The 24121-nt window shown below is 55.8% G+C and overlaps 10 protein-coding genes across 10 annotated transcripts; 6 read left to right on the forward strand and 4 right to left on the reverse strand.

Moving 5' to 3' along the window:
• Nucleotides 1-184: 184 nt before the first annotated feature.
• M409DRAFT_34755 (carbohydrate-binding module family 50 protein) lies at nt 185-1168 on the forward strand (the record flags this gene model as incomplete). Its single annotated transcript, XM_033810331.1, has 2 exons — nt 185-575; nt 636-1168. Coding segments are annotated over 2 exons (924 nt in total), but the record flags the coding sequence as incomplete, so codon positions are not given.
• A 364-nt stretch (nt 1169-1532) lies between these two features.
• On the forward strand, nt 1533-1946 carry M409DRAFT_29342 (uncharacterized protein; the record flags this gene model as incomplete). Its single annotated transcript, XM_033809420.1, has 2 exons — nt 1533-1811; nt 1884-1946. 2 exons carry the CDS (start codon nt 1533-1535, stop codon nt 1944-1946), a joined length of 342 nt encoding a protein of 113 aa, XP_033661142.1.
• An 835-nt stretch (nt 1947-2781) lies between these two features.
• On the reverse strand, nt 2782-4089 carry M409DRAFT_70597 (uncharacterized protein; the record flags this gene model as incomplete). Its single annotated transcript, XM_033818810.1, has 4 exons — nt 2782-3083; nt 3144-3508; nt 3609-3921; nt 3984-4089. 4 exons carry the CDS (start codon nt 4087-4089, stop codon nt 2782-2784), a joined length of 1086 nt encoding a protein of 361 aa, XP_033661143.1.
• Nucleotides 4090-4952: 863 nt separating this feature from the next.
• On the reverse strand, nt 4953-6329 carry M409DRAFT_70598 (uncharacterized protein; the record flags this gene model as incomplete). The annotated part of the gene is made up of 1 exon (XM_033818811.1): nt 4953-6329. One exon carries the CDS (start codon nt 6327-6329, stop codon nt 4953-4955), a length of 1377 nt encoding a protein of 458 aa, XP_033661144.1.
• An 841-nt stretch (nt 6330-7170) lies between these two features.
• On the forward strand, nt 7171-7790 carry M409DRAFT_29345 (uncharacterized protein; the record flags this gene model as incomplete). Its single annotated transcript, XM_033809421.1, has 2 exons — nt 7171-7575; nt 7629-7790. The coding sequence occupies 2 exons, from the start codon at nt 7171-7173 to the stop codon at nt 7788-7790; spliced, it is 567 nt and encodes a 188-aa protein (XP_033661145.1).
• A 1101-nt stretch (nt 7791-8891) lies between these two features.
• On the forward strand, nt 8892-9732 carry M409DRAFT_70600 (uncharacterized protein; the record flags this gene model as incomplete). Its single annotated transcript, XM_033818812.1, has 2 exons — nt 8892-8935; nt 8997-9732. The coding sequence occupies 2 exons, from the start codon at nt 8892-8894 to the stop codon at nt 9730-9732; spliced, it is 780 nt and encodes a 259-aa protein (XP_033661146.1).
• Nucleotides 9733-9746: 14 nt separating this feature from the next.
• Nucleotides 9747-10685, reverse strand: M409DRAFT_29347 (uncharacterized protein; the record flags this gene model as incomplete). The annotated part of the gene is made up of 1 exon (XM_033809422.1): nt 9747-10685. One exon carries the CDS (start codon nt 10683-10685, stop codon nt 9747-9749), a length of 939 nt encoding a protein of 312 aa, XP_033661147.1.
• A 2299-nt stretch (nt 10686-12984) lies between these two features.
• M409DRAFT_60165 (uncharacterized protein) lies at nt 12985-14037 on the reverse strand (the record flags this gene model as incomplete). The annotated part of the gene is made up of 1 exon (XM_033814381.1): nt 12985-14037. One exon carries the CDS (start codon nt 14035-14037, stop codon nt 12985-12987), a length of 1053 nt encoding a protein of 350 aa, XP_033661148.1.
• Nucleotides 14038-14895: 858 nt separating this feature from the next.
• Nucleotides 14896-19011, forward strand: M409DRAFT_29349 (uncharacterized protein; the record flags this gene model as incomplete). The annotated part of the gene is made up of 1 exon (XM_033809423.1): nt 14896-19011. One exon carries the CDS (start codon nt 14896-14898, stop codon nt 19009-19011), a length of 4116 nt encoding a protein of 1371 aa, XP_033661149.1.
• A 521-nt stretch (nt 19012-19532) lies between these two features.
• On the forward strand, nt 19533-23657 carry M409DRAFT_29350 (uncharacterized protein; the record flags this gene model as incomplete). The annotated part of the gene is made up of 1 exon (XM_033809424.1): nt 19533-23657. The coding sequence occupies one exon, from the start codon at nt 19533-19535 to the stop codon at nt 23655-23657; it is 4125 nt and encodes a 1374-aa protein (XP_033661150.1).
• Nucleotides 23658-24121: the final 464 nt, after the last annotated feature.

Genomic DNA, 24121 nt, shown 5'->3' on the forward strand with positions numbered 1-24121 from the left:
TTCGGAGTTACCTCACAGACCTTCGATCGAGACTCCTCATCGCCCGTCGCCCGTCATCCCTCACACCACCTTCACCTCCTCAAGCCATATTCCTCATTCGCATACTTCCTCCTCTTCGGATTCAGAGGTCACGATCACTGCCAACTCCACCTACGTTCCCCCTCGATTCCATAAATTCGACTATGTCAGCTGCAGCTTCGAAAGCTCGGCTGACGATGGCGACACTTGTGACAATTTTTCGGCCGAGTGGGGCTTGACTGTTGCACAATTTGAATCGCTAAATTCCGGCGTTGACTGTCCCACACTCGTTGGTGGCCAGAGTTATTGTGTTATCGGCACGGTCGAGACAGGCACTCCCACAGGGCCAACCACAACCTCGACGACCACCACCCCGACGAAGACGACGCCGAAGATGACGACCACGACTACGGCCGCACAGCATCAACCTCAGCAGTCCGGACTAGCAGCCAACTGCAACAACTTCTACCTCGTCCAGGGGGGTGATTCTTGTGATGCCATCGATATGAAGTACGGCATCAGCTTTGCGCAATTTGAAAGCTGGAACCCGTTTATAAGTATGTCAGCTCTTCGATAATGTTCTTGCTCTGCTATTCAGTTACTAATTGCATTGACAGACTCCGATTGTGCGAACCTTCTGGCAGGCTACTACGTCTGTGTCGGCGTCCCTGGTGCAACCACCACGCCTCCCACGAAGACCACGACCAAGCCTGGTAACGGCATCTCGACGCCAACTCCCACCCAAGATGGCATGGTGAGCAACTGCAACAAGTTCGATGAGGTCAAGTCCGGGGACACTTGTGCCAACATTGCCACGGCGAACAACATTCCTCTTGCGAAGTTTTATTCTTGGAATCCTGCGGTGGGCTCTGATTGCCATGCGCTATGGGCCGGCTACTACGTCTGCGTCGACACCACCGACTATACCCCAACCAAGACCACACCTGGCAACGGTATCACCACGCCAACTCCTTATGAGCAGGGCATGGTGAACAACTGCGACAAGTTCTACAAGGTCAAGTCTGGTGATACCTGCGATGCGATTGCCAAGAGCCAGGGCACCACCACCAAGAACATTGAGAAATGGAATCCGAATGTGGGCTCCGACTGCTCGAAGCTGTACTTGGGCTATTACATCTGTACTGGTGTCAAATAAGTCAGCGATGATGAAGAGTGGGTTGGACATCTAGATAGAACGGTATGAACCTATCCTCCTTCCACGAAAGGCGTGAGCGCATAGTGGCGAGAGCCCGAATGACCCACGCTCCAAAGTAATACCGTTTGTAAGTGGTAGTAGAACAGCTTCTCATAAAATTGTTCGTCTCTTCGGTGATGAAGCCTTGATACAATTGAGGCGAAATAGTAGTCAGGCTGAGGAAGATCTTTGCTACCAGCAAGTGATGTTCCAGTCGGCAAATCCTCGGCCTTCGGCTTCTCCTCCCGAACTCAATTTCCACACATTCGACCTTCTCCCTCCAAACCTCACCTCCCCTTCACGACATCCACCCATCATCATGGCCCAATTCCGCGCAAAGAAACTCGACCTATCCTGCTTCATCAACAGCAAAATCATCCGCGACCACACCAAGCGCAAAGTCTTCGAGCAGCACGAACCCGAACGACAGGCCCTTCGCTACATCATCCGCAATACCTCCCTACCGCAGCGAACACGGGCGCAGGCGCAATTACAGCTCGCGCAGATGCATTGTTATACGCGATCGACGCAGCCGAAGAATAGGTGTATAATGGGTGGGAAGGGCAGGGGTGTTTTCGCGGATTTCAGGATGGCAAGGGTAGGTTTACTGAGGGCATATGGGATGGGAGGGTCTCGTGTGAGGAGAGTGTGAATGCTGATGAGTGCACAGTTTCAATTTCGAATGAATGCGTTGGCGGGGCGGATACCAGGTGTTAAGAAGGCGAGCTGGTGAAGAGATGAAGAGACGGGAAAGGATTGTACATTATGGACCATAAGGTGCGCATGAGCATGGCGCAAAGGGACGTTAGGGATAGACCGACATCACAGAGACATTGGGAACATGCAGTGAGTCGCAGAGTGACTGGAAATCGAAGTGACTGTGCTGATGGGGAGTCACTCTATACCACCGGGCAGATGCTGCAACCTACGGCTGAGCATTGAGGCAGAAGACGACTGAAGAAAATAGTGTACGCCAGCTGCACCACGACGCAACTCTACAAATACACGAACGGCTGCCAGATCTTCTTGAAGCCGCATCGAAATTTCAAAGACATCGTCATGCAATGACTATCCCCAACCTTCTTCTCTCACCAGGTTGCCCGTCGAATTGTTGGAACTGTATGCAGCCGACGTACTCTGGCATCTTTGAAAACGGCTTGCGAACTGCTCGATGATTTCGCCGAACACAGTCTATACGACACAGTGCTCACCCACCGTGGCCGGATGAATATGTTCGCCACTGCAATGAATCAATGCTCCCAGCCAAGACGACCAGTGCGAAGCCTCGAAGTCGACTGCCCTCTCCAGCCTTCAAAGCCAAAGTATCGAATGCACCACATTCTCGGCATGCACTTTCGCAGCTTCATTTGCACTACTCTCGAATCTAAAATATCTAGATCAATCTGTTGTCTGGCTACTGGAAGCACGACGAAGGCAACACGCCGTACGAGACGGGATGTCTTCCGTTTCTCAAAAGCGACCAAGCTCCGCAACGAACTCCAAAGTGGCTACACGGCCTGCGAGCGATGCGAATGCATGCCCCAAGACTTCCAACCCCTCGGATCCACCTACTCCTTCCCAAAAGCAATCACAACCCTCCCCACAACCTCCCCACGCTTCAACTGCTGCACACTCTCCGGCCAAGCCCCCAAGCCCCTAACCTCGTGGATCGGCTTCAACAACCCTCTCCGGGCATAATCCAACGCCGCCGCCGTGTCCTGCATGGTCCCCACGATGGTGCCCGTGATCGAAAGCTTCTTCATGGCCATGTGCGTGGGCGAGTCGCCCGTGATGACGTTCTGGTCATTGGGAGGCAGGCCGATGCACATGACTTTGCCGCCGACCCGGTCGCCGATGAAGGAGATGGCGTCTGGTGAGGAAGAGGTGTTGGTCAGTGGACTGCGGCGAAGAAATTGGGTGGAGGGCTTACTCTTATAACTCTGCCACGCCGTAACCAGGACTCCATGCGCGCCAATTCCATCCGCGATCTTCTTCACGCTCGCCGCGACATCTCCCTCTGTTCTAAAATCCACAAACTCCTCCGCGCCTACGCTCAAGGCCAACGCCTTCTTCTCCTCACCGCCGTCGACGACGATTGGTCGCATCCCCATCGCTTTGGCGAGCTGCACGCCTTGGATTCCTACGCCGCCTCCGCCGCCGGGGAATACGATCCAGTTCCCGGGTTTGAGGTTGGAGTCTTTGAGGGCGCGGTGCATTGTTGAGGCGGAGCACATGATCGGGCCGGCTTGTTCGTCGGATACCCCGTCTGGGATGCGGGATGTGTATATCGCCGCACTGTCCACACGCACATCAACCCTCGGCCCCATCCCATACCCATCCCTCATCACCTCCCCTCCACCGAGCAGAAAGAAAATCAAAAGTATTGAAAACTCACCTCAAACAAAACTCCTGATAACTCCCCGTCGTCATCAGCCCCGTATGCACCGCCTTGACACAATACTGCTCCTCGCCACTCCAGCACTGCTCGCAATTATGACAAACGTCCCAAATCGGCTTGATGCCCGCGCGGTCGCCCACCGCCCACCCGGTGACGCCAGGGCCGAGTTTCGCGACGCGCCCGGCGCCTTCGTGGCCGGGGGACCGCACGGCGAAGGTCGACATGGAGATCCCGAGGTCGCTGAGCATGAAGTGGATGTCGGAGCCGCAGAGGCCCGTGTGTGCGAGTTGGATGAGGAGTTCGCCGGGGCCTGGGGGGGTGAGTTAGTCGTGGCTTGGGAGAGGGGGTATTCATGGGAGGAGGGTGTGGTACCTGGTTCTGGGACGGGGACGTCTTGGACTTCGAGGTGGAAGTTGGGGCCTTCGTTGACGACGACGCCGGCTTTGCATGTGTTGGGGACGGGGGTTGTTTCTGCCATGATTGGCGGTATTGCTGGGCAATATGTATATTGAAAGAGATGTACAAAAAAGGGAGGGAATCTTGATGGAGATCAAAAGATGTGAGTGAATGAAATATAGCAGATAATCATAAATTCGTTCAATCCTCGTACTCCTCCATGTTTCTGCCCTGACACGGCCCTAACGACGACAATGTCAAAGGACCGCATCCCCATGGACCGCCTTCATCCTCGGTCTGTTACACGATGCGGGGTGATAGCTAGGTGGCGGTCTCTCCAAGCAATCTGGTGGGGTTCTCGCACTTCTTGGTCAGCTTGTTCGTCAAGAAGCACAACTTCTCATCGGACTTTGAACGACCCATCTCGGCGGAGTTGATAAATCTCATATTGACCATGCAGGTGCAGGGATTCTTGGGAGGCCTTGAGGGTTGTTCCCGTGGAGTTTATTCCCAATCGTCACGTGGGAATGATACCAGTGCCTGAGGCAATTCTGCTCATTTTGCGATGTTTCATGGTGGTGTTTTCGCAGGAAGTGATGTTGCTGCAATCGCACGGCACAGTTTTTTGCTCGCCGTCCCCGTACAAGCATCACATGTCGCTGTCCTCGAATTGCCGTGTTTGCCGCATTTCCCAGCAAGGTCTTGCCTGTTCAATCCGGCCCTGAAGTCAATCTCACCCATAAATCGACTTCAGCAACAAACAAGACGCCCAGAAACGCATCCTGACGTCTGGGATCAGGCCATCGAGGGGTTTCGTGGGCGGACGTCGGGTGATGAGGATGTATCTCAATGCATCTTCATCCGGATGAAGCCGGTGGCATGGAACCTGAACGGCTGATGTAGTCCGCGATGGAAGCATGCTGCATTGAGGGGTGATAATCATGCTCAAAGGCCGGGCCACTGTGCGAGATTTGTCTCGTGAGCGATCGAAAAAGGGTCGGCGAAGTATTGTGAGGCGTCGCCAGAGATTTCCATGTTGAACGAGGTGATCCAGTCCGGTACAGATTGATCATGCATCAGAGCGTCCAGAGCCGGGAAACCAGCAGACGCCGCCGTGGTCGTCAGGACCTCTTCGTCGGAGGAATCGTCGCTGTCATCACAGCTGAATGTAGAATCAAACTTGGGCTGAGGTATCGCCTGTGCAAGGCTCGGGTGGACGTAGTACGGGATCAGGTTATTCTGTAGCATGCGGTAGCACGACAAGTCGTTCCAGCTCCTGAGAAAGTCTTCTGAGAATGAATACATGCCTGTCGATCGTTTGACTTTGTACACATCGCGGAGTTCGTACGGCCAGACGAAGCGGAAGCTTTCTGCAAATGCCACAGAACATTTTCCGGGACAGTTCTTGATGCCTTGCTTGAGCAAATGGTTTCGAACTTGCGGCCAGCCAAAGTAATCGACAACCGCAGGGTACTTGGTAACGGTCTGCTGTCCGACCGTTGGAGCCATGAACGCTGGAGCTGAGCGCTTTTCTTGATTCTTGGGCTTGATTTTGTGCAGCATTGTACAACGCATTTGCCAGAAATGCGCAGCTCTCTCCAAAGGTGCGGCACGATACCATAAACCCTCATCGAACGCTCGTAAAAATCGCCAGACAATGTCGAAGTGATGTACTCGCTCTGCGGCATCCCAGCCATGCAGAATAGCACGAATGAGGATATCTTGATCTTCTTCCAGAGTCGATAGATGATCGGGAGTCTTCTCGACCTTGATGATTGCCTGATTGAGACGAGAGAAGTAGGTGCACTCGTCGCTATCCTGACATAGTAGATTGATGCCCATGACAATCAGATTGCGAGTTGCTGACATTGCGCGGGCCTTGGGTTTGGGAGCTTCCGTTTCCGCAGGCTTGGCTACTTCTGTGACGTCCTGGTCCTCACTAGGCGAGTCCTCCCAGTTGATGCCAGCGGTAAAGGATTCCGTATTGTGCGAAGATTCGCCCTCTTCAAACACGGACTCTGCGGTCGAACCCTCAAACTTCAGCTTGGCGGCTTCCGTCTGAGGCGATGAGCTCTGCTCCGACTTTGCATGGTCATGCACGAGAGTGCGTATCTTGCCCACGAGGCCTTGGAGATTGTCAATTTCTTGTGCTTGCTTTGAGGCATGCTGGGCCAGGTAGTTTGCTCGATTGTCTCCGGCGCTGTCGCTCAAATCTGCGACGACCTTTTCCAGGTGAGCGATATACGCCTTCGTCTTCGCTCGACTTGCACGCTGGGCTTCTCTGTCGTGAGCTCGCTTCCGCTCGATACGGCAGTTACTCATCGTCTCGCTGTTCCGTCGCATTGGTTCGAGAGTCGTCTTTCTTGAATGCAAGTGAGATGTGAAGTGTCTCCAGAAAGCACGGCAAGATTTGATCAGCGTTGATGAGAGGACGTCCTTGAAGTGGAGACCCCCAGGTTCATGCACTCATCACCGCCCCGCGGGGTCTGGTGGATTGGCAGACAGGGTTACTGAGTGATGGAAAGCGAGCAAAGTCCGGAAGCGAGCGAAGATGCCAGCCACGCGTGAGATCTAGGCCTTTTGCCCGAGTCAACACCCAAAATCCTCTGTCGCGTCGGATCATGCCATGGGCCTGCAGCGTCCACTCGGCTCCCGTCGAATGGAGTTGGGCTCGCGGACGACATGGCAGGGAAGACGTATCTACTTCACTCTGTGGGCGACTGCATAACCGCATAAAAGCATAACCAAGTCAGGCCGGTCGGCGGTCCGTGTCGGTAGATTTACCGTTTTGCTAGCGCGTGCAGATCGTTATCCTCGGATGAATCTTCTCTCGTCGTTGGCACGCTCGTAAAGGACATCACGACGGTGGGTGAAACGGTGTTGAAAAGAATCATGAATTCTGACAACCAGCAAAGCACCAGATACGATAGCGAGCGACGAGGGTGACCCTCACATTGCGAGGCAAGACCGAACTGATGAACAGCGCTCAACCCCGCCTCTGGCCGGCTATCCTGTCGTTACAAGATCAAGGTAAGGATGAGAAGACGACATCTCGTACCTTTCCAACCACATCTTCCGATTGCAAAGTCATCTTGAGCCTCACTCGGTCGTACGATACTGCTAACTCTAAATAACCGTCACGCATTTTCTGCACCCAAGAACCATGTCTCAAAGTATCGGCTCTGCGGCAAAGGGACTCCGGCCGAACAAACGATACATCGCTACCCACGATAGCAGCGGCAAAAGCGTCTATACCGAATCACCAGAGCAGGTCTTCAATGCCGTGCCTGACGTAGGCGGTATGTCCCGTTCCTACGCCATTGACTCGTTCCCGGCCAATCTGAAAGACGACGCCGACATTAAAGCCTACCGAGCAGAGGAAGGGGTGGCAAGTTACAAGGAAAGGGCCATTGTCGTCAAACCTGGAGCCAATCTCGTTGTTGTAGATCTGGAGCCTGGTGGTGTTAGTATGATGCACCGGACTGTGTCTATCGATTTCTCGATTTGTGTTATCGGGGAGATAGATCACGAACTGGACTCTGGGGAGAAAGTTCGATTATTTCCTGGTGTAGGTCGGAAGGCACACTACCATATTCTCAAACGACTGACAACCCTCGATAGGATCACATTATACAACGAGGAACGATGCATCGATGGTCGAACCCTTCGAAAGATAAACCCGCTCGATTCGTTGCGTGCACCATCCCATGTGTGCCGTTCGACATTGCAGGGAAGGCTTTGGAGGAAGTACATGTACCAAATCCGAGGCCGTCGAAGCTGTAGGTCAGACTGCATGTGCGCTTCACGATGGGGGCAAGATCGTTCCCGGCTGCCGTTTGACGCAAATAATAACCTCTAATCGTCTAAAACAACAACGTCCAGAGCCCTAGTTGCAAGTACCGAGTTCGGGGAACATCACACTTCTAGGTCTAGATCTTGACCCGGACCGCTTGGCGTACACCTGTGCAATCACTGCCACCACCACAAAGGCTCGACCGTCATAATCTCATAAGGGCGTATACCACGGCACTCTCCCATGGTACAACTCGAGCTGTGCACCCATTCGAAAACAAGAAAGGGCATGAAAGAGTGATACAAGCTTGAAGATCCAACATCTCCTACAATAAGAGGGGCAACACCCAAGCCCAAGCCCAACTCAACGCCTTAGAGAACCAACCTGCGAGTTTACAGGCGAATGATCCTAGTAACATTGGCGGAAAGTAAGCTGATCGAGAACTACTCATGGAAGACCTCTGAGCAGTTGTGAAGGTCCACGACAAAGACAACAATGCACGGAAGAATTCATGATGTTTGCGTCAGAATATTGTGCAGATTGAGAGGTCGAGGAGGACAGGCTTTCGAGTGACAACGCAAAGTACCATATCATCAGCGTTGCGCCGTACCAAATCAGCCGCACCCAAACCACCCTCCAACTCCACCCATCCATCCAAACCCCCATCCAAACAACACACCCCAACAACGGTGGTACTGCAGAACTCGCTGACGCCCAGCGCAGTGGATGTCTTTTCGCTGCAGGGGTTAGGTCGTATAAGCTAGCTGCATCGAGAAGGGATAAGGCTGAGAGTGATGAAGGCTGGGTCTGGTTCCTCTGTATGACCGGAGCTGACGCTGCGTGTGGGAGAGAGGGTTGTTGAGGTGGAAGTTGCGTATGTGAGGTGGACTGGCGACTGGGAAGGCATGCGAGTTGATTGAGGTGACGTCAAGCGGCGATGTTTGCTTGGGACGGGAAGGTGCAGGTGCATATAAATTATAGATCCAACTCGACTTCAACAAACATCCTATGTTCAATTGAATCCTGGCCATTGAGAAACACTACTTTCATTCATCGAACAGAGCCAGACGACAGTCTCCCCTCCTTCAACAATGACATCCTTCACCCTCCCCCCACAAACCCTCGAAGGCAAAGTGTTCGTCCTTCCCAATCCCTCCGCATCCCCCATAATAGCTCCAACTAACACACCCTCCCAGCGCCATAGTAACAGGCGCCTCCCGCGGCATCGGCACCGCCATCGCCTACGACCTCGCCTCGCGCGGGGCCAAAATCGCCATAACCTACTCCAGCGACCGCTCCAAGGAAGGCGCAAACAACCTCATCTCCAGAATCGAATCCTCCGCGAACAGCAAAGCGATAGGCATCCAATGCAACCTCCTCGACACCTCCGCGCCGCAGCATATCGTCTCCGAGACGCTCGCGGCGTTCGGGCCCCAGATCGATATCCTGGTGAATAATGCTGCCGGGATCAGCGATAAGAAAGTAGAGGACGTGACGCCGTCGCACTTCGAGGAGGTCTTCTGCGTGAACGTTCGCGCACCGCTGCTCATGCTGCAGGCCACGCTGCCGCACCTCCGACGGCCGGGGCGCATCATCAACATCTCGTCCGTCGCGGCGCGGCAGGGCTTCCCGGGCATCGGGACGTACGCGGCGTCGAAGGCGGCGCTGGAGGGGTATACGCGCAGCTGGGCGGCGGAGCTGGGCGGGGATGGGACGACGGTGAATGCGGTGAATCCTGGGCCGGTGCAGAGTGAGATGCTGGACCAGGTGAGTCCCGAGATTGTGGAGCCGCAGAAGACGGCGACGCCCGTGGAGAAGAAGGTCGGGAGGGCGGAGGAGATTGCGGAGATTGTGGCGTTTTTGGCCGAGGGGAGGAGTAGTTGGGTGACGGGGCAGTGTTTGAGTGCCAGTGGGGGGTATGCGATGTATTGAGGGTGGGTGGTGTCTCATTGCGGGCGTGTGTTGGAGGGGAGGGTCTCTTTGGCGGCCGTGGTGGTGGCTTTGGCGATGGTGGTGCAAGACACGTCGATGGTTGTGCCGCATTTTGCGAAGACGAGGTTCATCCTGCCGCCGCTCCTGGCGACTCTGTGGGCGTAGACCTCTGAGACGCCGTCGAGGGAATCGACCCATTTGCACTCGCAGGTAGAGCAGGACCTGGCGTGTTCTCGGAAGGCCAAATCGTCGTTGATGAACGCCTCCTTTTTGACCTGAGCCAAACTCTTAGGCTTCTTCTTCTTCTTCTCAACCTTCTCCTTCTGCCCACCACCACCACAAGCGCTAATAAGCCCACCCAAATCCATCTCCTCATCCGAATCCTCAATCGCCGACTCCTCATTCTTCTCACCCTCCCCACCACTCCCAAGCCCCTCTCCCCGCTCATATCGCATTGTCAACTCATGACAAACCGCCGGCACCCGAAACGCCACCTTCGCAATCTTATGAATCTCCTTCCTCGAAAACTCCCCTCCACCATGCAACAGCAGCCGCTTCTCCCTCACATCCTCGACCGCCCTGTTGAGCCACTTCACAAGATCCCCGTGCAGTCTCTCCTGATTCTGGACATCGCCACTGACTTCAACTTTCGCCCTGCTCACTTCGCGCCTGATCAACGGCGGCGAGATCCTCACCCTCACCTCCACACCACCTCGCACGGTAATCGCCAACTCCCGCACCCACGCCGCGTTCTCATCGCCCAGGTTCTTCAACCACGCCAGCCAGGTCTTGGCGATGTCCGAGGTGGCATCGACAGTGAAGGTTGTGGTTTCGATCGGCTGCGCGAGTTCTTTGATGTCGTATACATGGCCATCGGGGGAGGGAGGAACGCCCTGGGGTCCGCAGTCTGGGATGGCGATTTTGAAGAAGGAGTCTTGGCGGGGGAGGGACATGGTTGCTGAGAAGGCATTTGTGAGGTGGGAGATTTCGGCGGTGGAAGGCGCTGGGGTTTGTGGTGCAGACGGTGGACGATTTTCTGATGATGTTGTTAGTAACTGCTCGCTGGTTGCGGATGATCTTTGTCTGATGATGGCAGGATAATTTTTTCTTTTTTGTCGGCAAGCGTAAAGGGGCCAGCGCGGAACGTACCTGACAGCCTCGTAGGAGTTGGCATGTCGCTTCCGGATCTCTTTGCCAGGAAGTTTGGTTTTTTCGCCATCGCTATTACCCTTCGCACAGGCTGATGCTGTTGGAAATTCTGTGAGATGGGAAGAAGTGTGAAGTTGAGGTGGATTTTATATGGCGCTTTTTGGCACGAAGGAAAAAAGGTTCCGGTGCTTTGGATCGTGGATTGGAGCTAGTCATCTATTGTTGTGTGGCTTGGCAGCCTTGATCTTCACTAGATTACAGCACGATGTCAGTGACTGGTCTGGATTTCGGGGCTGTGCTGCAGAGGATAGAGTCAAGGGAAGGGTGTCTAGCACGATATTGAAGGTCAGCGGACGAGATCATGCGCTGTTGGAGAGAAGTCGTGGCTGGCGCTGTCTTTGCTGCTTCTGGTGCGTGAGCGATGAAGCCAGAGCGCGAATTCCTGCTGAGCGTGCCACAAGTTGCTATCTTGCCCGGAGTTGGGGTATGACAACCTCACATGATCTCGAGTGTAGGATGTGAAAAGTGTGAAGAGCGGGAAGAACACAACGTAACCTCAATGACAGGCAGTGTCAGTTCCCCTGATCCCGCTACAGCTCACTGACCGCTCCTCCTCCAAAGCCCGAAATCTACCATTTAGTCGTCAAAGCAAACCATGTGCCCGGAGTCGAAGTCGTCCTCTATCCCGAATCACCTAATCCGTATGATCATAACACTGAAACACAATCCTCAACTCTACAAACCCCGTCAGCAAACTCCAACCTCTCAAAACCCCTCCCTCATGACGACCAAAACTCACCACCAACACCATCATCCCCAACCCTCGGCAAATCCCCCGTCAAAAGACACTTCTCCGCGCCCTCCTGTCCGTAGCAGCTCACGCTCTATGCAAACACACCCTATCGTCAGCCACAGAAGTCGTGTATAGTAGGGTTTGGGGAAGGCGAAAATTCAAAAAACGTACATCACACCCCCGATCGCTGACGCCCACACAACAGTCTCCTCCCGCCCGGAAGCGGTAGCTCCCCGGCCAGGGACGCGTGGGTGTCGTGCATTCTTCGATGGTGGTGGAGGAGTCGGTGAACTATACATATCCCAACGTCAGCAACAACCGCCCTCCCACTGGCCATGATCATGCTATCATGTGGGGCGTGGAACGTACCCAAGCACAACTCCCATCCTCGCCTCCTTCGCCAGTGGGTTCTCCTGGCTAGAGACACCACCCCGCGGAGGGGGTGCCGGTGCCCCAGTGCGAGGATTGGTTGTAGGCGTCGGAGTCGGAGCAGGTGGTGGAGGAGAAGAAGTCGATTTCCCAGGCGGAGGTGCGGGTGAAGGGAGAGAGGAGGAGGGTGAGGATGGTGAGTAGGATGAGCTTTTTCTGTGGGGGGGGGTATTTGCGGTGGGCGTGTTGTTGTTGGGGTTGTGGTGGTGGAGGGGTGTCGGCAGGCGATGCAGGTAGAGTATGTTCTTGATATCCCTCAGCGAGGTTTGGATGATGGCTCGCTCGGAGTTGGAATAGTGATGGTGTCGTGTCAGTGTTAAGAAAGAGAGCGAATGCGGTCTTGAAGAGGAGAGACCTTTTTATCCGCTCACTCGTGCAATTCATATGACCGCGTGGTATCCGCCGCCAGGCACTTACTTCTGCTGAATATCACAGAGACTTGCTCGTGAAGACATTGAACGTCATGTGGCATTCTCTGATTGTCCTGCACGTGGTGTTAGCGGGCAAGAAGGACTTTGCCATTGAGCTCTACGCGTTCGTTGGGTGAGCTATGGGCTCTGCCGAATGTGGTCGTGTTGTTCTTATTGGGAGATGGAAGTAGAGAAAGAGGAAAGGGGCTGTTGATCCAAGACGCGCAGCGCTCTGTACATCGAAAATGAATGACAGCTATTAGTATAGACAGGTAATTAAAAACACGTATCTGTACAGACACCAAGTCGCCTATCCAGCGTCCTCTTTCGTGCATCCCAAGGGTTGGCGCCAATGCTAGGAAGCTCGCTGACGGTCATCGGGCCGGTGTATCCTCTCTTTACGCTCCAGTTGTCCAAGATGCCAAAACGCCTGCGCTATGCCATAATTTGGGAGATGGATGGTTTTTTTGATCATCCAGCGATCAGCACCCACAGCAGGAAGAAAATCATCAACACGCCGAACAACTTTGCAATCAACCATCGATTGCCTTGCACTCGAGACCAGTACTTCATAAGCTGTCTTTGTGCACCTTCGACGTTGTCCACGACGTCGTTGGTATTGGCATCGATTCGCTGGATTTGTTCTGACTGTTCGGAGACCATCTGTGCCAGTTGGCCGAAGATGCCGCCCAGTTCGTTGATAGTCCTTTCGATCGCTTCTATCGCTTCGCCTCGCTGTTGGATGTATGAATTCGATGAAGCGCCCTCTTCCATGATCTGCAGTTGCTGTTGCGACACGGCACCTCCTCCATTCTGGTAAAGCGCGCCTGAGCTGCCGGATGAAGGTTCGAGCGAGAGCACATCTTGTTGCGATGACATCTGTCCAGGTTTCGGGCTTGGTCCCCGTTGCGGTGTGCTGTACAAGGGCGAATCTGTCCTGCCAGGATCTAAATGCGGCGCAGCGGCCTGGCTTTGATGGCTCACGCTGCTTACGAAGTTGTCCTGTCGCGATCTGCTGGCTTGGATGTTCTTGGTCCTAACTTCGAGCACCTCTTTGAAGTTTATGCTCACATCCGCCAGTCTTCCTTGCAGAAGCACCACCACGTTCTTGTTGTGTTCACCCTCCTGATCTGGACCTTTAGCGCCTTGGTTTGTCTGTCGCTGGAGTTGTTGCAGTGCGCCGATTTGCTGATTCAGTCCTGCCAAATCTTGCTTGATCACATAGGTCAATTCTGCGATTTCCACGGGCCTATCGTCGAAAAGCGTCTTTCTCTTGGCAAGCTCGGCGAGTCTCTGCAGCTTGCCCATAGTAGCGGCGATTCCTCGTCCGATGGCAGCTGCATTGCGCGCAAACTCGCTTCTCTGTTTTCGAGTTGGTGGTGTCGCGGTGCCGTTCTGCTGCGGTAGCAAGGGCTGGGACTGCGGCGCGCCGGCTTTACGTTGGCGAGCGAGGGACTTTTGTGCTTGGGCGAGGATGCTGTGGAATTCGGGAGTGCGATCTTGGATAGAGGCGTGGGAGGCCATGGTGAGAGCCGACATGAATGTGTGCGAAATCTATGGGAAAAGTGTCCAGATCGTAAGGGTGGCCGGTAGGAGGCGGCCAGGCGGCCAGGGATGCCTTTGTCGGGTTCTGGATGTGGTTAAACTGATCGCAGTATGCTGGCGGCAATATGCGAAACCGGAAGAGTGCGTTGAGTGGTGGAAAGGTGGGTGTCGTGGGTGAATGTTCAGCGGAGGGCGAAGTCGAAGAGTGCAAGTGGAAGTTGTCCAAGTGGCAGGGGCGGAAGGGTTCCAGAAGGTTGCACGTGGTGCCAAGCCGGATGTTGATGACAAGGGACAAAGCAAAGAAGCAGACAGCACCTTGGACACGCAGCAATGAGGCTGAGGGGGAAGAGATACTTTATTACAGTTAATCGTCCATCAATGCGTCGCGACTGGTCTAATCAATATATCGAAGAGGCATTCACCTGCAGTTCAATCGACACGTCAAGTGGAGACGCGGCACTTGACGTGATTGGCCACTGACCAGGATTGAGGCTCAGACGGGGATGCTGGCGTTGGATGCTGGACAAGACCAAACGCCAACTGGGAACGGGCTCACCGTCACCAACGCCCAGCTTGCTGCTGCTACATACCACCTTAATCCTTAATTCCCTCCGCGACTCAGCATTGACTCTGCCCGCCGATTCATCGTCAAAGGCTGTTCGCACGTGAAACCCCTCGTCGACCACGGGCTGCTGCTGGCGTTCGCCTCCTCACCACGCCGTCTGCGCCTCACCACCTGCTGTACACCACACCACTCCATTCGCCGCCGCAGCCCGACCATGATCCCGTCGTTATAACCACCCTTCGAAGCGAGCGCTCTGGCAGCATTCGCCCACCATGTCGCGCAACCAGACGCCCATCTCTCCTAATGCCCCCCTCTCTTTCAAGACGGTGCCGGGTCGCCATCGCACGCAGAAATGGAATAAGGCTCCCAGCTACAACTACGACGGCGACGACTGGGGTGGCTACGATCCGTATGATGAGTACGGCGGTCCAGAAGAGGAGGCACCGCCACCGTTGCCGTCACAAGTCCCGTCAGGTGCACCGCGTGGCAGAAAGAGCAGTTTTGATAGAGGCGACGACACCCGACAGTTCAGCGCCCCAGCGGCCACTTCATCATTCCCAGCTTATGACGAGCGACGGTCGGCAGGGCCCGGCAGCGCAACAAGTGGAGGCCGGGGCAGCAATGACTTTCCACGCAGCACCAGCAGGCCACGCGACTTTACCAACCCGGAGCAGGTCCCGCCGCCTCTAATGACCAAAGCAACCCCTCCTCCACCGACATGGTTCCCACCGCGGAAGAGTAGCTTGTCGGGCAGCGAGGTCGCATCGAAAGCGCAAGCAGACGAAGCGAGGGCTATTGCGGCCGACTTGTCATCTGCAAACACCGACAAGCCTCTGCCCTTTATCAGACCGAGCGATATCTATAGGAGGATACCTGATGAGATTAGGAGACAGTCTGAGGAAGGTGGCAGACCATCAATGGAATCCTTGCAGAGGGAATCGTCGCCACAGAAGCTTGGTCTGGAGCCGGTCCAGGAGAGTCGAGAATCAAGACTGTTCATGGATGACGAAGTGCCAAAGACCGACGCCAGAGCTGGCAATGCGCCGCCAGACAGAGTCGGCAGCCCCTCTACCAGAAGCCAGCTGCCCAGCCTTCAGACGGCAATGGCTCCACCACCTGCAAAGTCAAGCATTCCGAAAGAACCCAGTCCTACGCTTCCTCAACTATCGAGAGTCTCCGGCTTTGGCGACGACTTCTTTCTGTCTGGAAAGCGGCCTACCAACTCAGACCCCACTTCTTCCGAATCTACGCCTGGCGTTGTCAACAGGCCAGTCGTGAATACGGCAGGAGGCAGCAGCTCTCAGACGACATTCAGCTCTATCCAAAACACACCAACTACCTCTAAAGCTGCAACAGGCAATGGCTTTTCAGGCCAGCAAGATGCTCCAACCGACGACGTTTCAACGGGACTACAGCACCAGCCTTCACAGGGATTTCGTTCGGCAGTACACCAAGCCTTCGACCGCAGTGACAACAGCACTCCCTCTCGAGACAGCTCTCAGTCAGGCCCTGGTAGCAGCGGCGTGAGTCGAAGCGACACCAATTCCACTGCTGGCATCAGCCCCATCATGAGCAGAGTACCATCCGGTGCGGCAGGACAATTTGGACGCCAGCAGAGGATAGACGAACAAGTGCCACCTATCGCAGAGGAGCCTTCGTCGGCGGCTCCAACAGGTTCCCGACCTGCGTCTGGTCTTCAAGGGCAGTCTCGCATCCCACGCAAACCATCTCCAGGTCACAGCAGGAACGTGAGTGGCGAAGCGGCTGCGTCTACCGACTTTGAACCAGGCTATAGGAGAAGCTTAGACCCTCCTTCTACCGGCACGTCACCTGCGAGAACCCCGGGTATGGAGACCACCGCGAACAAGCGACTGAGTACACCAATGTCTGCTGTGCACATGACGGAGGCAGAGGCCCCGGATGTCGCTGATCAAGCTGCTGAGGTCCCTGAACCTATCTTGGAGCCCGCCGAGACACCAGCAAGTGAGATCAGCCAAGTGGCAGCTCTTGGTGGATCTACGGTGGCCGCAGTGGCAAGTCACACCCGAGGTCGGAGCAGTACTGATTACAGCCTGCGCGAGGCTGACATTGCCGAAACCGTCAACTCTTCTCCAGACAAGGGTATTGCTACACCTGCCATCGCTGAAGCGCAGCGAGACAGTCAAAAGCTGTTCTTGGAGACACATCCCGGCACTCCTTCGTCTCCCATGCCGCCTGGGACTGGTTTCACAGGCAGTGGAACTCCTACACGAGCTGACAGTCCTGCCAAAGGTCGGGTGCGAGAGATTGCTGATAGGTACCACGATCTCCACGATGCCTCAAGACGCAACTCCGCAAATTCGATCGGTTCGTCGAAATCGTCCTGGAGCAACTTCGAGGCACCGCGGCTCAACCGACAGGGCACTTCGCAGTCCCAGCTTGGTGTAGATAACGCTGTTGTGGATGATGATGTCGATGGATCCAAGGCAACTAGACCTGAGCTTGGTCGAGAAGAGTCGTTCAAGCCAGACCTGCCAGGTGGATGGATCAGCAGCGCACCAACTCCGGCTCTGGAGTCCCCTCCTGTTCAGACGCAGCAAATTACGCCCCGCCAAAGCACAGCTCAGGAAGAAGTTGATTTAACGCCTACCACCAAGAAGCGCCAATTGCCCGCTGTCGAGCCTACTTCAGCAACGTCTACCCACAGTGATAAAAATGCCTTTGACGCTGTCAAGAACGCCGGTGATCAGCTCGGGGCATCACTGCTTTCGACATACGGGATTGGCCATCAGACCCGCGATTTCGCGTCCTCTGAGCCGCCGGCACCAATCAACCAGCCCGAAACCCAGGCCAAGCCAGAGCGAGGTTCGATTGCCATGCAGCCGCCTTTGCTTCGCCATGAGACTGACAGCACCGATGCTCCAACTTCGGTTGCTTCCTCTGTCGCACCTACACCACCCGCCAAAGACACTCCCAAACAATCTGAACACCTCGCTGTTGATGATGGTGGCGGCTACTTCAATACTGTTGCGCCGCTCAGGCTCCGTTCTCGAGAACCTTCCCCTGAACAACACACGTCGCTTTCGCCACAGCGTCCGACTGTAATGCCAATGTTGTCAACAGACACGGGCGCCGGTGATATGGACAGCGACCGCCTGAGGAAGGAGATTGTACGAAGTCTTGATCCTATCAAGAAAGATGAGCTCAAGCGGGAAAGTATCGGGGAAGACGCCGAAAGGACTCAAGATGCGCTCAATGCCCCTGACAATGAGCGACGGGTTGAGCACGGTCAGACCGCTTTGCCCGCTGCCGAGACCGCTCCTTCTCGACTACTGACGACCAAGTTCAGCTGGGAGAGGGATGATGGGTCGCTGGCGCCTACAACAGGACCAGTCCCCTCTAGAGCAACACCTGAGCCTGAGCCGCAGAGTCCGGAAATCAAGCCGCAGATGGCCTACGAGCGGCCTAGGACCAAAGCCCTTCATGTGATGAATCCCGGAGAGAACGTCGAGTCTCCACTCACCCCTGCCGACCCTGTGCCAATTCTGAACGAGCCATCTGCTGCAGAAGATTCCACGATCCCCTCACCCGCAGTGGGTTCTAGGGACCAATCTGAGGCAGTGGTTTCACCAATCACGAAGAGTCAGGAGCGCCTTCTCCCCGAGACCAATGTCCAAGCCGGAAGCCCTTCGCAGTCGTTAACCAATCTTGCTCCCTCGCCAATATCGGAGCACGATGGCTTCAATTCCCGGCTCCCATCGTACTATCTTGGTGCGCATGATGGTGAAGACGACATTCTACCCCCTCCAGAGAAGGACCACACCACCGCTTCATCCATGTCTCCAGTATCGACCGTACAAGCCAAGCCTGCCGCATCGATCCAGCCGTTCCGAAGCATTCTTGCCATGAAGTCGAGCGATGAGCGGATCAAGACGTACAACGAGACTCGTCAGACGTTCGCAGACATGAATACGGGCCTGAACGACTGGCTGAGTATGATGCTTGAACAACATCCAGAACACGCCAACCTCTCGACATCCAACAGCGGATTCAAGCCACCGGCATTGCAGTCATCAGGTTCTGGGTTCGGCACGTTCCGAAGAGGCCACAAGGCCAGTCCAAGCATCGCCAAATTTGCTAACAAGTTCGGTGGTGACGACAAGCAGCGTTCAACATCTGTGGGCAGTGCTACCGAAAGCACTGAGCCGACTCGACCTGCTGCACCCGGCGACGGCCCAAGAATCGACATGGACAAGATGCAGCAGCGAGGCAAGAACTTCATGAAACAAGCTGGAATGTTTGGCGGGAAGGCGCAAGAAGGTGCAAAAGGCCTGTTCGCCAAGGGCAAGAATCGATTCGGCGGCGGCGGTGGGAGCGTGAGGGGAAAGCCTGGCAATGAGGTAGAGTGACCCCTATTTCTTCACATCCTTGACAACCGTCACGAACACTATATCTTCTCTGTACATTTTGGGGCGTTGGGACGGGCTTTCTACTTTCTGGCTTGCTTGGATGCTCTCATTCTTTTGTGCTGTCACTGAGTCTTCTTTGCATCAGGGTATCTGAGTGAACAGAAAACTTGAGCAACATCAAGACTCACGAAGCGACATTGGCACGTTTGATTGAGCACAGCGAGCGAGCGATACCCTGGTCTCTGTCTTACCACTTGCTGGACGATGGCGATGAGATCATGATCGTTACCTTAATATTTATCTTCTTGGCTTTTGTATTTTTGATAGCTTAACACCTCCCTTTTTGGCTTGGCCTCTCATCAGCACTTCTTCCCACCTCCTTGGTGCTGTACATCATTTTGGCGAAGAATGCATGCTTATGGTAGGTGTAGGCTTCTCCTTCGCCGTCTACTTCATCCTCTGCCAATGCCGGTCCTATCGCCACCACATCTGCTGTTGTTGCAAGCCCATTGGTGGCAACCATGACTGCTGCCGATGAACCAGAAGAGAACGCCAGCCCAGGCGCTTTGCATGAGACGACCGCAACCCCAACAGGACCCGACACGAAACCCTCACAACCAGTCGATACAGTGACCCAACCACTTGAAGAGAATACTACGACAGCGAATACTCCCACCTTCCCCGAGCCTCCTTCTCAGCAAACCCAGCAAGCCGAGCAAATCGACACAGACACAGATCCCTCACCCAGCAACACCACCTCGGCAGCCACTACATCTATTCCCACTCCAGCCGCACCTCCAGCAGAAGAAATACCCTCCACCACAGCCTTCGTCTCCCCTTCCCCAGCCCTCCCGCCCCTTTCCCGCAGCACCTCATCCGCCAGCCCTTTCCGCCGTCCTCGCTCACGCACGCCCTCCAGCACGCGCACGAGCAGTCGAGCTCTAAGCCAAGTCTTCGACAGATTGAGGGATATCAGCCGCAGCTCCACGAGGAGCAAACGTGACAAAGGAAGCCGCAGCCGGCCGGCGAGTCTTGTCTTGGGGAATCCGGATCTGTTGGAAGACAGCAATGAAGATGCGGCGTTGAGGAAGACGAATACGACGGATTTCGCTCTGGGCGATTTCTCAGATGTCGCGGTCATGGCTACCCGTCCTGAAGCCACACGTTCTACCTCCAGCTTCTCCGTCATGGGGATCCGCTCCACGGAACGCCGCGTAGACTCTTGGGAAGAACCCCGTCCGCCGTCTTCTTCCACCCGAGGAATCACCCGCGTCATGTCCATGGCCTCACCGACGCGGACTGAAGCCTGGAATGAGCCCGACGCGCAGCTCCCGCCGCCGAAGACCCCCGAGGAGAGGACGGGAACGCCGAGACGGCTGGGCATTCTGCCCAGTCCGGCTCCTACGGCGGCGACGTTTGAGGAGGGACGTAGAGCTAGTGGGGAGGTGGCGAGGAGGAGGAGTAGTGCGGCTGCTTGGAGGCCTGTTACTCAAGACGGGGATGGGGAGGGTCCGGAGTTGGCTACGGTGCCTAGTGAGGGGGAGATGAGTCGACTGGGGAAAGAGGAGCAAGAAGATGTTGTGAAGGAAGAGGAGGAGAGACCGGCGCCGATTCGGAAGAGCAGTGATCTGGCAATCTTGCCTAGCCAGCGAACAGGCGATGGTGAAGGCCCTACCTCTGGTGAAGAGATCTCGACATCGCCGACCTTTGTTCCACCGAGCCCTTCGCGACCTCCACCACAACGTCCACGCAAACTCTCGGACCTCCAGCTTTTGCCTAGCCAGCGCCGTCTCTCGCCGCTGAACATCGCTCGTTCGGACAGCATGACGCTGACGACGCTGAATTTCTCGAGTAATGAGAGCGTGGATGCTGAGGCGGAGGTGCACGAGGCGAGTCCGGTGACGATCAAGGAGATGAGTCCGGCTGTGGTTGTTAGTGGAAAGAAAGTTGGAGAGGAAGACGGGGAGGAGAGGACGCCTATTGTGGCAAAGAGGAGGGACGAGGATCTGTACGAGAGAACTCCTGTTGCTACGAAGATGAAAGAGGAGGATTGGGGAAAGGAGGATAGGAAGGTCTCAGCTTCGACGACTGCGGATTTCGAGGACGCGAGGAGTGAAGTCTCTGCTGAAGATGGCGCGCAGCAGGAAAGCTCACATCACAGCACGAATCCTACGACTTCGAGACATTCTTCTGTTTCGAGCTTGGGAGCTGGGGCGCGGAGAGCTACCGCCGAAGAGGCCGTCGATGAACAGCCTGTAATGTCTGCTCAGGCTGTACCTGCTGGACCCACGGGAGCCAGTCCGCACACGACGCCTGAGAGAGCTCACCCCCATGCTGGGGTGCTACAGGAGTTGACTGCTGCCGCGGCGAGGAGGCACGAACAACCTCAGCAGTTGCAACTTCAAGACGCGGGAGAATACCAACAGCGCTTCGCGAGTCGTCAGTACACCGAGCAGAGGCCTGGGATGGGCGAACGGCCGATGTCGTATATGCCCCTGCCGAGAGACGATCAAGGTCTTCCTGTGCAGGAGACGATCTCGACGGGAACGGGAGAAGCACTACAATCTCCACGTCCTCCACCGTCGCAACCTGCAATGCCTGTGGATCTCAGCAATATGGCGGGTCCTCCACCTGGTGCGCCTCCGTTCTCACAGCATCCCGCTGTGAGGAACAGCGGCAGTGTTCAGCCTACTCAATACGAACGACTCCGTTCCTCAGTAATCTCCACTGGAAGCGGCCACACACCACAATCAAGCATCGACACGGGCGGTCGGCCGCCTTCAGGGTTCTTTCGCGGACGACCTGAGCAGGCCGCTGGGGCTCCTCCACCCAGCAGAATCTCCGATCAGCATGGTCTGGAGGGCTTGCATGCGTACGGACAAGTCGGTGCGGATGCGGTGCAGCGTCCACCTCAGCAGGACGATGGGAAGCAAGCAAGGAGACGTTCGGGACTCTGGGAGTCGTTGACGAGCAGACGGTCGAGTGCGCAGAGGTTTGATTCGAGTCGGGAGAGTTCTGTGGCGCCTTTAGAAGCTCCTGTCATGAGCGCTGCACCCGCCGCTGCTGCTGCAAGTGCTGAGGTGCCCACGACTTCAGAAGAGAGCAAGAGGAAGACACTCAAGAAACCCCAGCGCGCTTCGTCGAGTGTCGCGGATGCCGAGCCGAAGAAGAAGCGTTTCTCGAAGCTGGGGTCCCTCTTTGGCAGGTCGAGCACGACGGGAGGCAATGTTACTACGAAACCGAATCGTTTGACGAAGAATGCGCCGCCCACGAGGGAGAACAGTATCGCGCAGGCACCGAAGCCACCGTCGCAACAGCAGCCGCCGCAGAATAGCAGTACCGTTGTGGGAAGCGTGCGAGGCTATGAGGCTTACGAAGCGATGCGGAGGAGGGATATGCCTGCTTTCCAGGAGAATGCCGCGAATGTTCAAGGGTCGCCTCCTGCGCAACTGCCGTCTTTACCTGCTGGGGAGAGTGTTGAACCTCCTCTTGGTGGGTGGTACGGTCCGCAATCAGAACAGCAGCAAGAGCGCCCTATGTCGCCCACCGACGCCCCTCGCCCTGAGTTCAGAAGACTACACAGCGAGAGCCGCCGCGGAGGAAGCGAACGAGGCGGTCTCGCCCAAGTACCAGAGGCGTTCCGACCCGTCCAGGCGTCCTTCAATCGTCCGGTCGAACCTATTGGTCCGCCCGCAGGACAAGAACCACCAGTGATGAGGATGTCGGGGAGAGGAGGCCCGCCGGGACGACAGCCGTCGTATCCTGGCCAGACGCCCTCGGCGGCGATGGAGAGGATGATGGATCCCTATCAGCAGCCACAGCAGTACGCTCCACAGCCGCCTCCGCAGCATCAACGCTACCCTTCTTACGGCTCCGATACCACGCCCCCGCCGGTCTCAGCACGCTCAGAGTACTATGCCCCCGGCTCGAGACCTTATGGATCGCTGCCGAGTATCTCCCCCGTACAGTCCCGCACGGGATATGAGCGCGTGAACTCCATCCCAGAAGAAACCACCGCGCGGTCTCCCGCGAGGGAGTATGCGGATCAGCAGACGCCTTGGGCGATCACGCTTCCGCAGGGCGGTAGCAGCGGACCGAGCTCTCGAGCGAGTTCGTGGGCGATGGGGATGGGTTCTCCGCAGCAGGAGTTTGTCCCTCCCCCGCCTCCGCCGCAGTATAGACCTCCCCCTCCTCCACCACCTCAGCAAGGACAAGGCCTAGTCCTCACCGCCCCAGCAAACGTCGGCTTCTACCCGCCTCCCCCGCGCGGCGTCCCACCACCCCGCCCCTTCACCATCCCCTGGGAAGAAGACCAACCCATCCGCCAAGGCCCCTACCCTCCCTTCCACCAACCCTACAACCACCCCCCACAACAACAATCCCCACCGCGAGGCAGCGTCGGCCCTCCGCGCTTCTACGCCCGCCAGAACAGCGGCGAGTACCCCTACCCACCCTCACGACAGTTCGAAAGCGGCGAATACTCCTACCCGCCGCGCCCGGTGGTGCATCAGAGACGTCCTAGCTCCGGGTATAGTGGACGGAGGGATGAGCCTGCTGTGGGGGAGGAGGAGCTGGTTATGAGGGGGGCGAGTTATCCCGGGCAGGAGTGGACGCCTAGTGGGTTGGGGAGGGGTGGGTGGGAGTGAGAAGAGATGGGAGATGGGAGGGTGTGGAGATGATGATGGATGGAGGGTGTTTGTGTACGGGTTTTTGATGTGAGATGATTTTTTTGGGATGGATGGGATGGGATGGGGATGATACAGGTAGATTTTTGTGTGTGTGAGTGTGCTGGGAATTTGTGCAGTGAAGAGTTGTTGTTTAGATAGGGATGAGAATGGAATGCAGAGGATTGTGAACAGTAGCCCTCGGGCACGTCTATCATAGACGTTTTCAAACCGCCCGTTACAGGCAGAGCACACTCCTCAGATCGGACCTCACAAACGACATGACGTCGGTTCTCCCTTTCATCCTTGAAGGTTCGTCAGGCACCTCGCCGACATCAAGAGACCGAAATACGCCAAGCCCACTCCCTGGCAGCCTTGCCCCTGGCCAACGGCAAGGTTCTTCCAATACAAGTGAACTCTATCAGAAAGTACGCGGCAAGAGCTAA

The sequence above is a fragment of the Zasmidium cellare genome, assembly GCF_010093935.1.
Source record: "Zasmidium cellare ATCC 36951 unplaced genomic scaffold M409scaffold_50, whole genome shotgun sequence".
Taxonomy (NCBI): Eukaryota; Fungi; Ascomycota; class Dothideomycetes; order Mycosphaerellales; family Mycosphaerellaceae; genus Zasmidium; species Zasmidium cellare.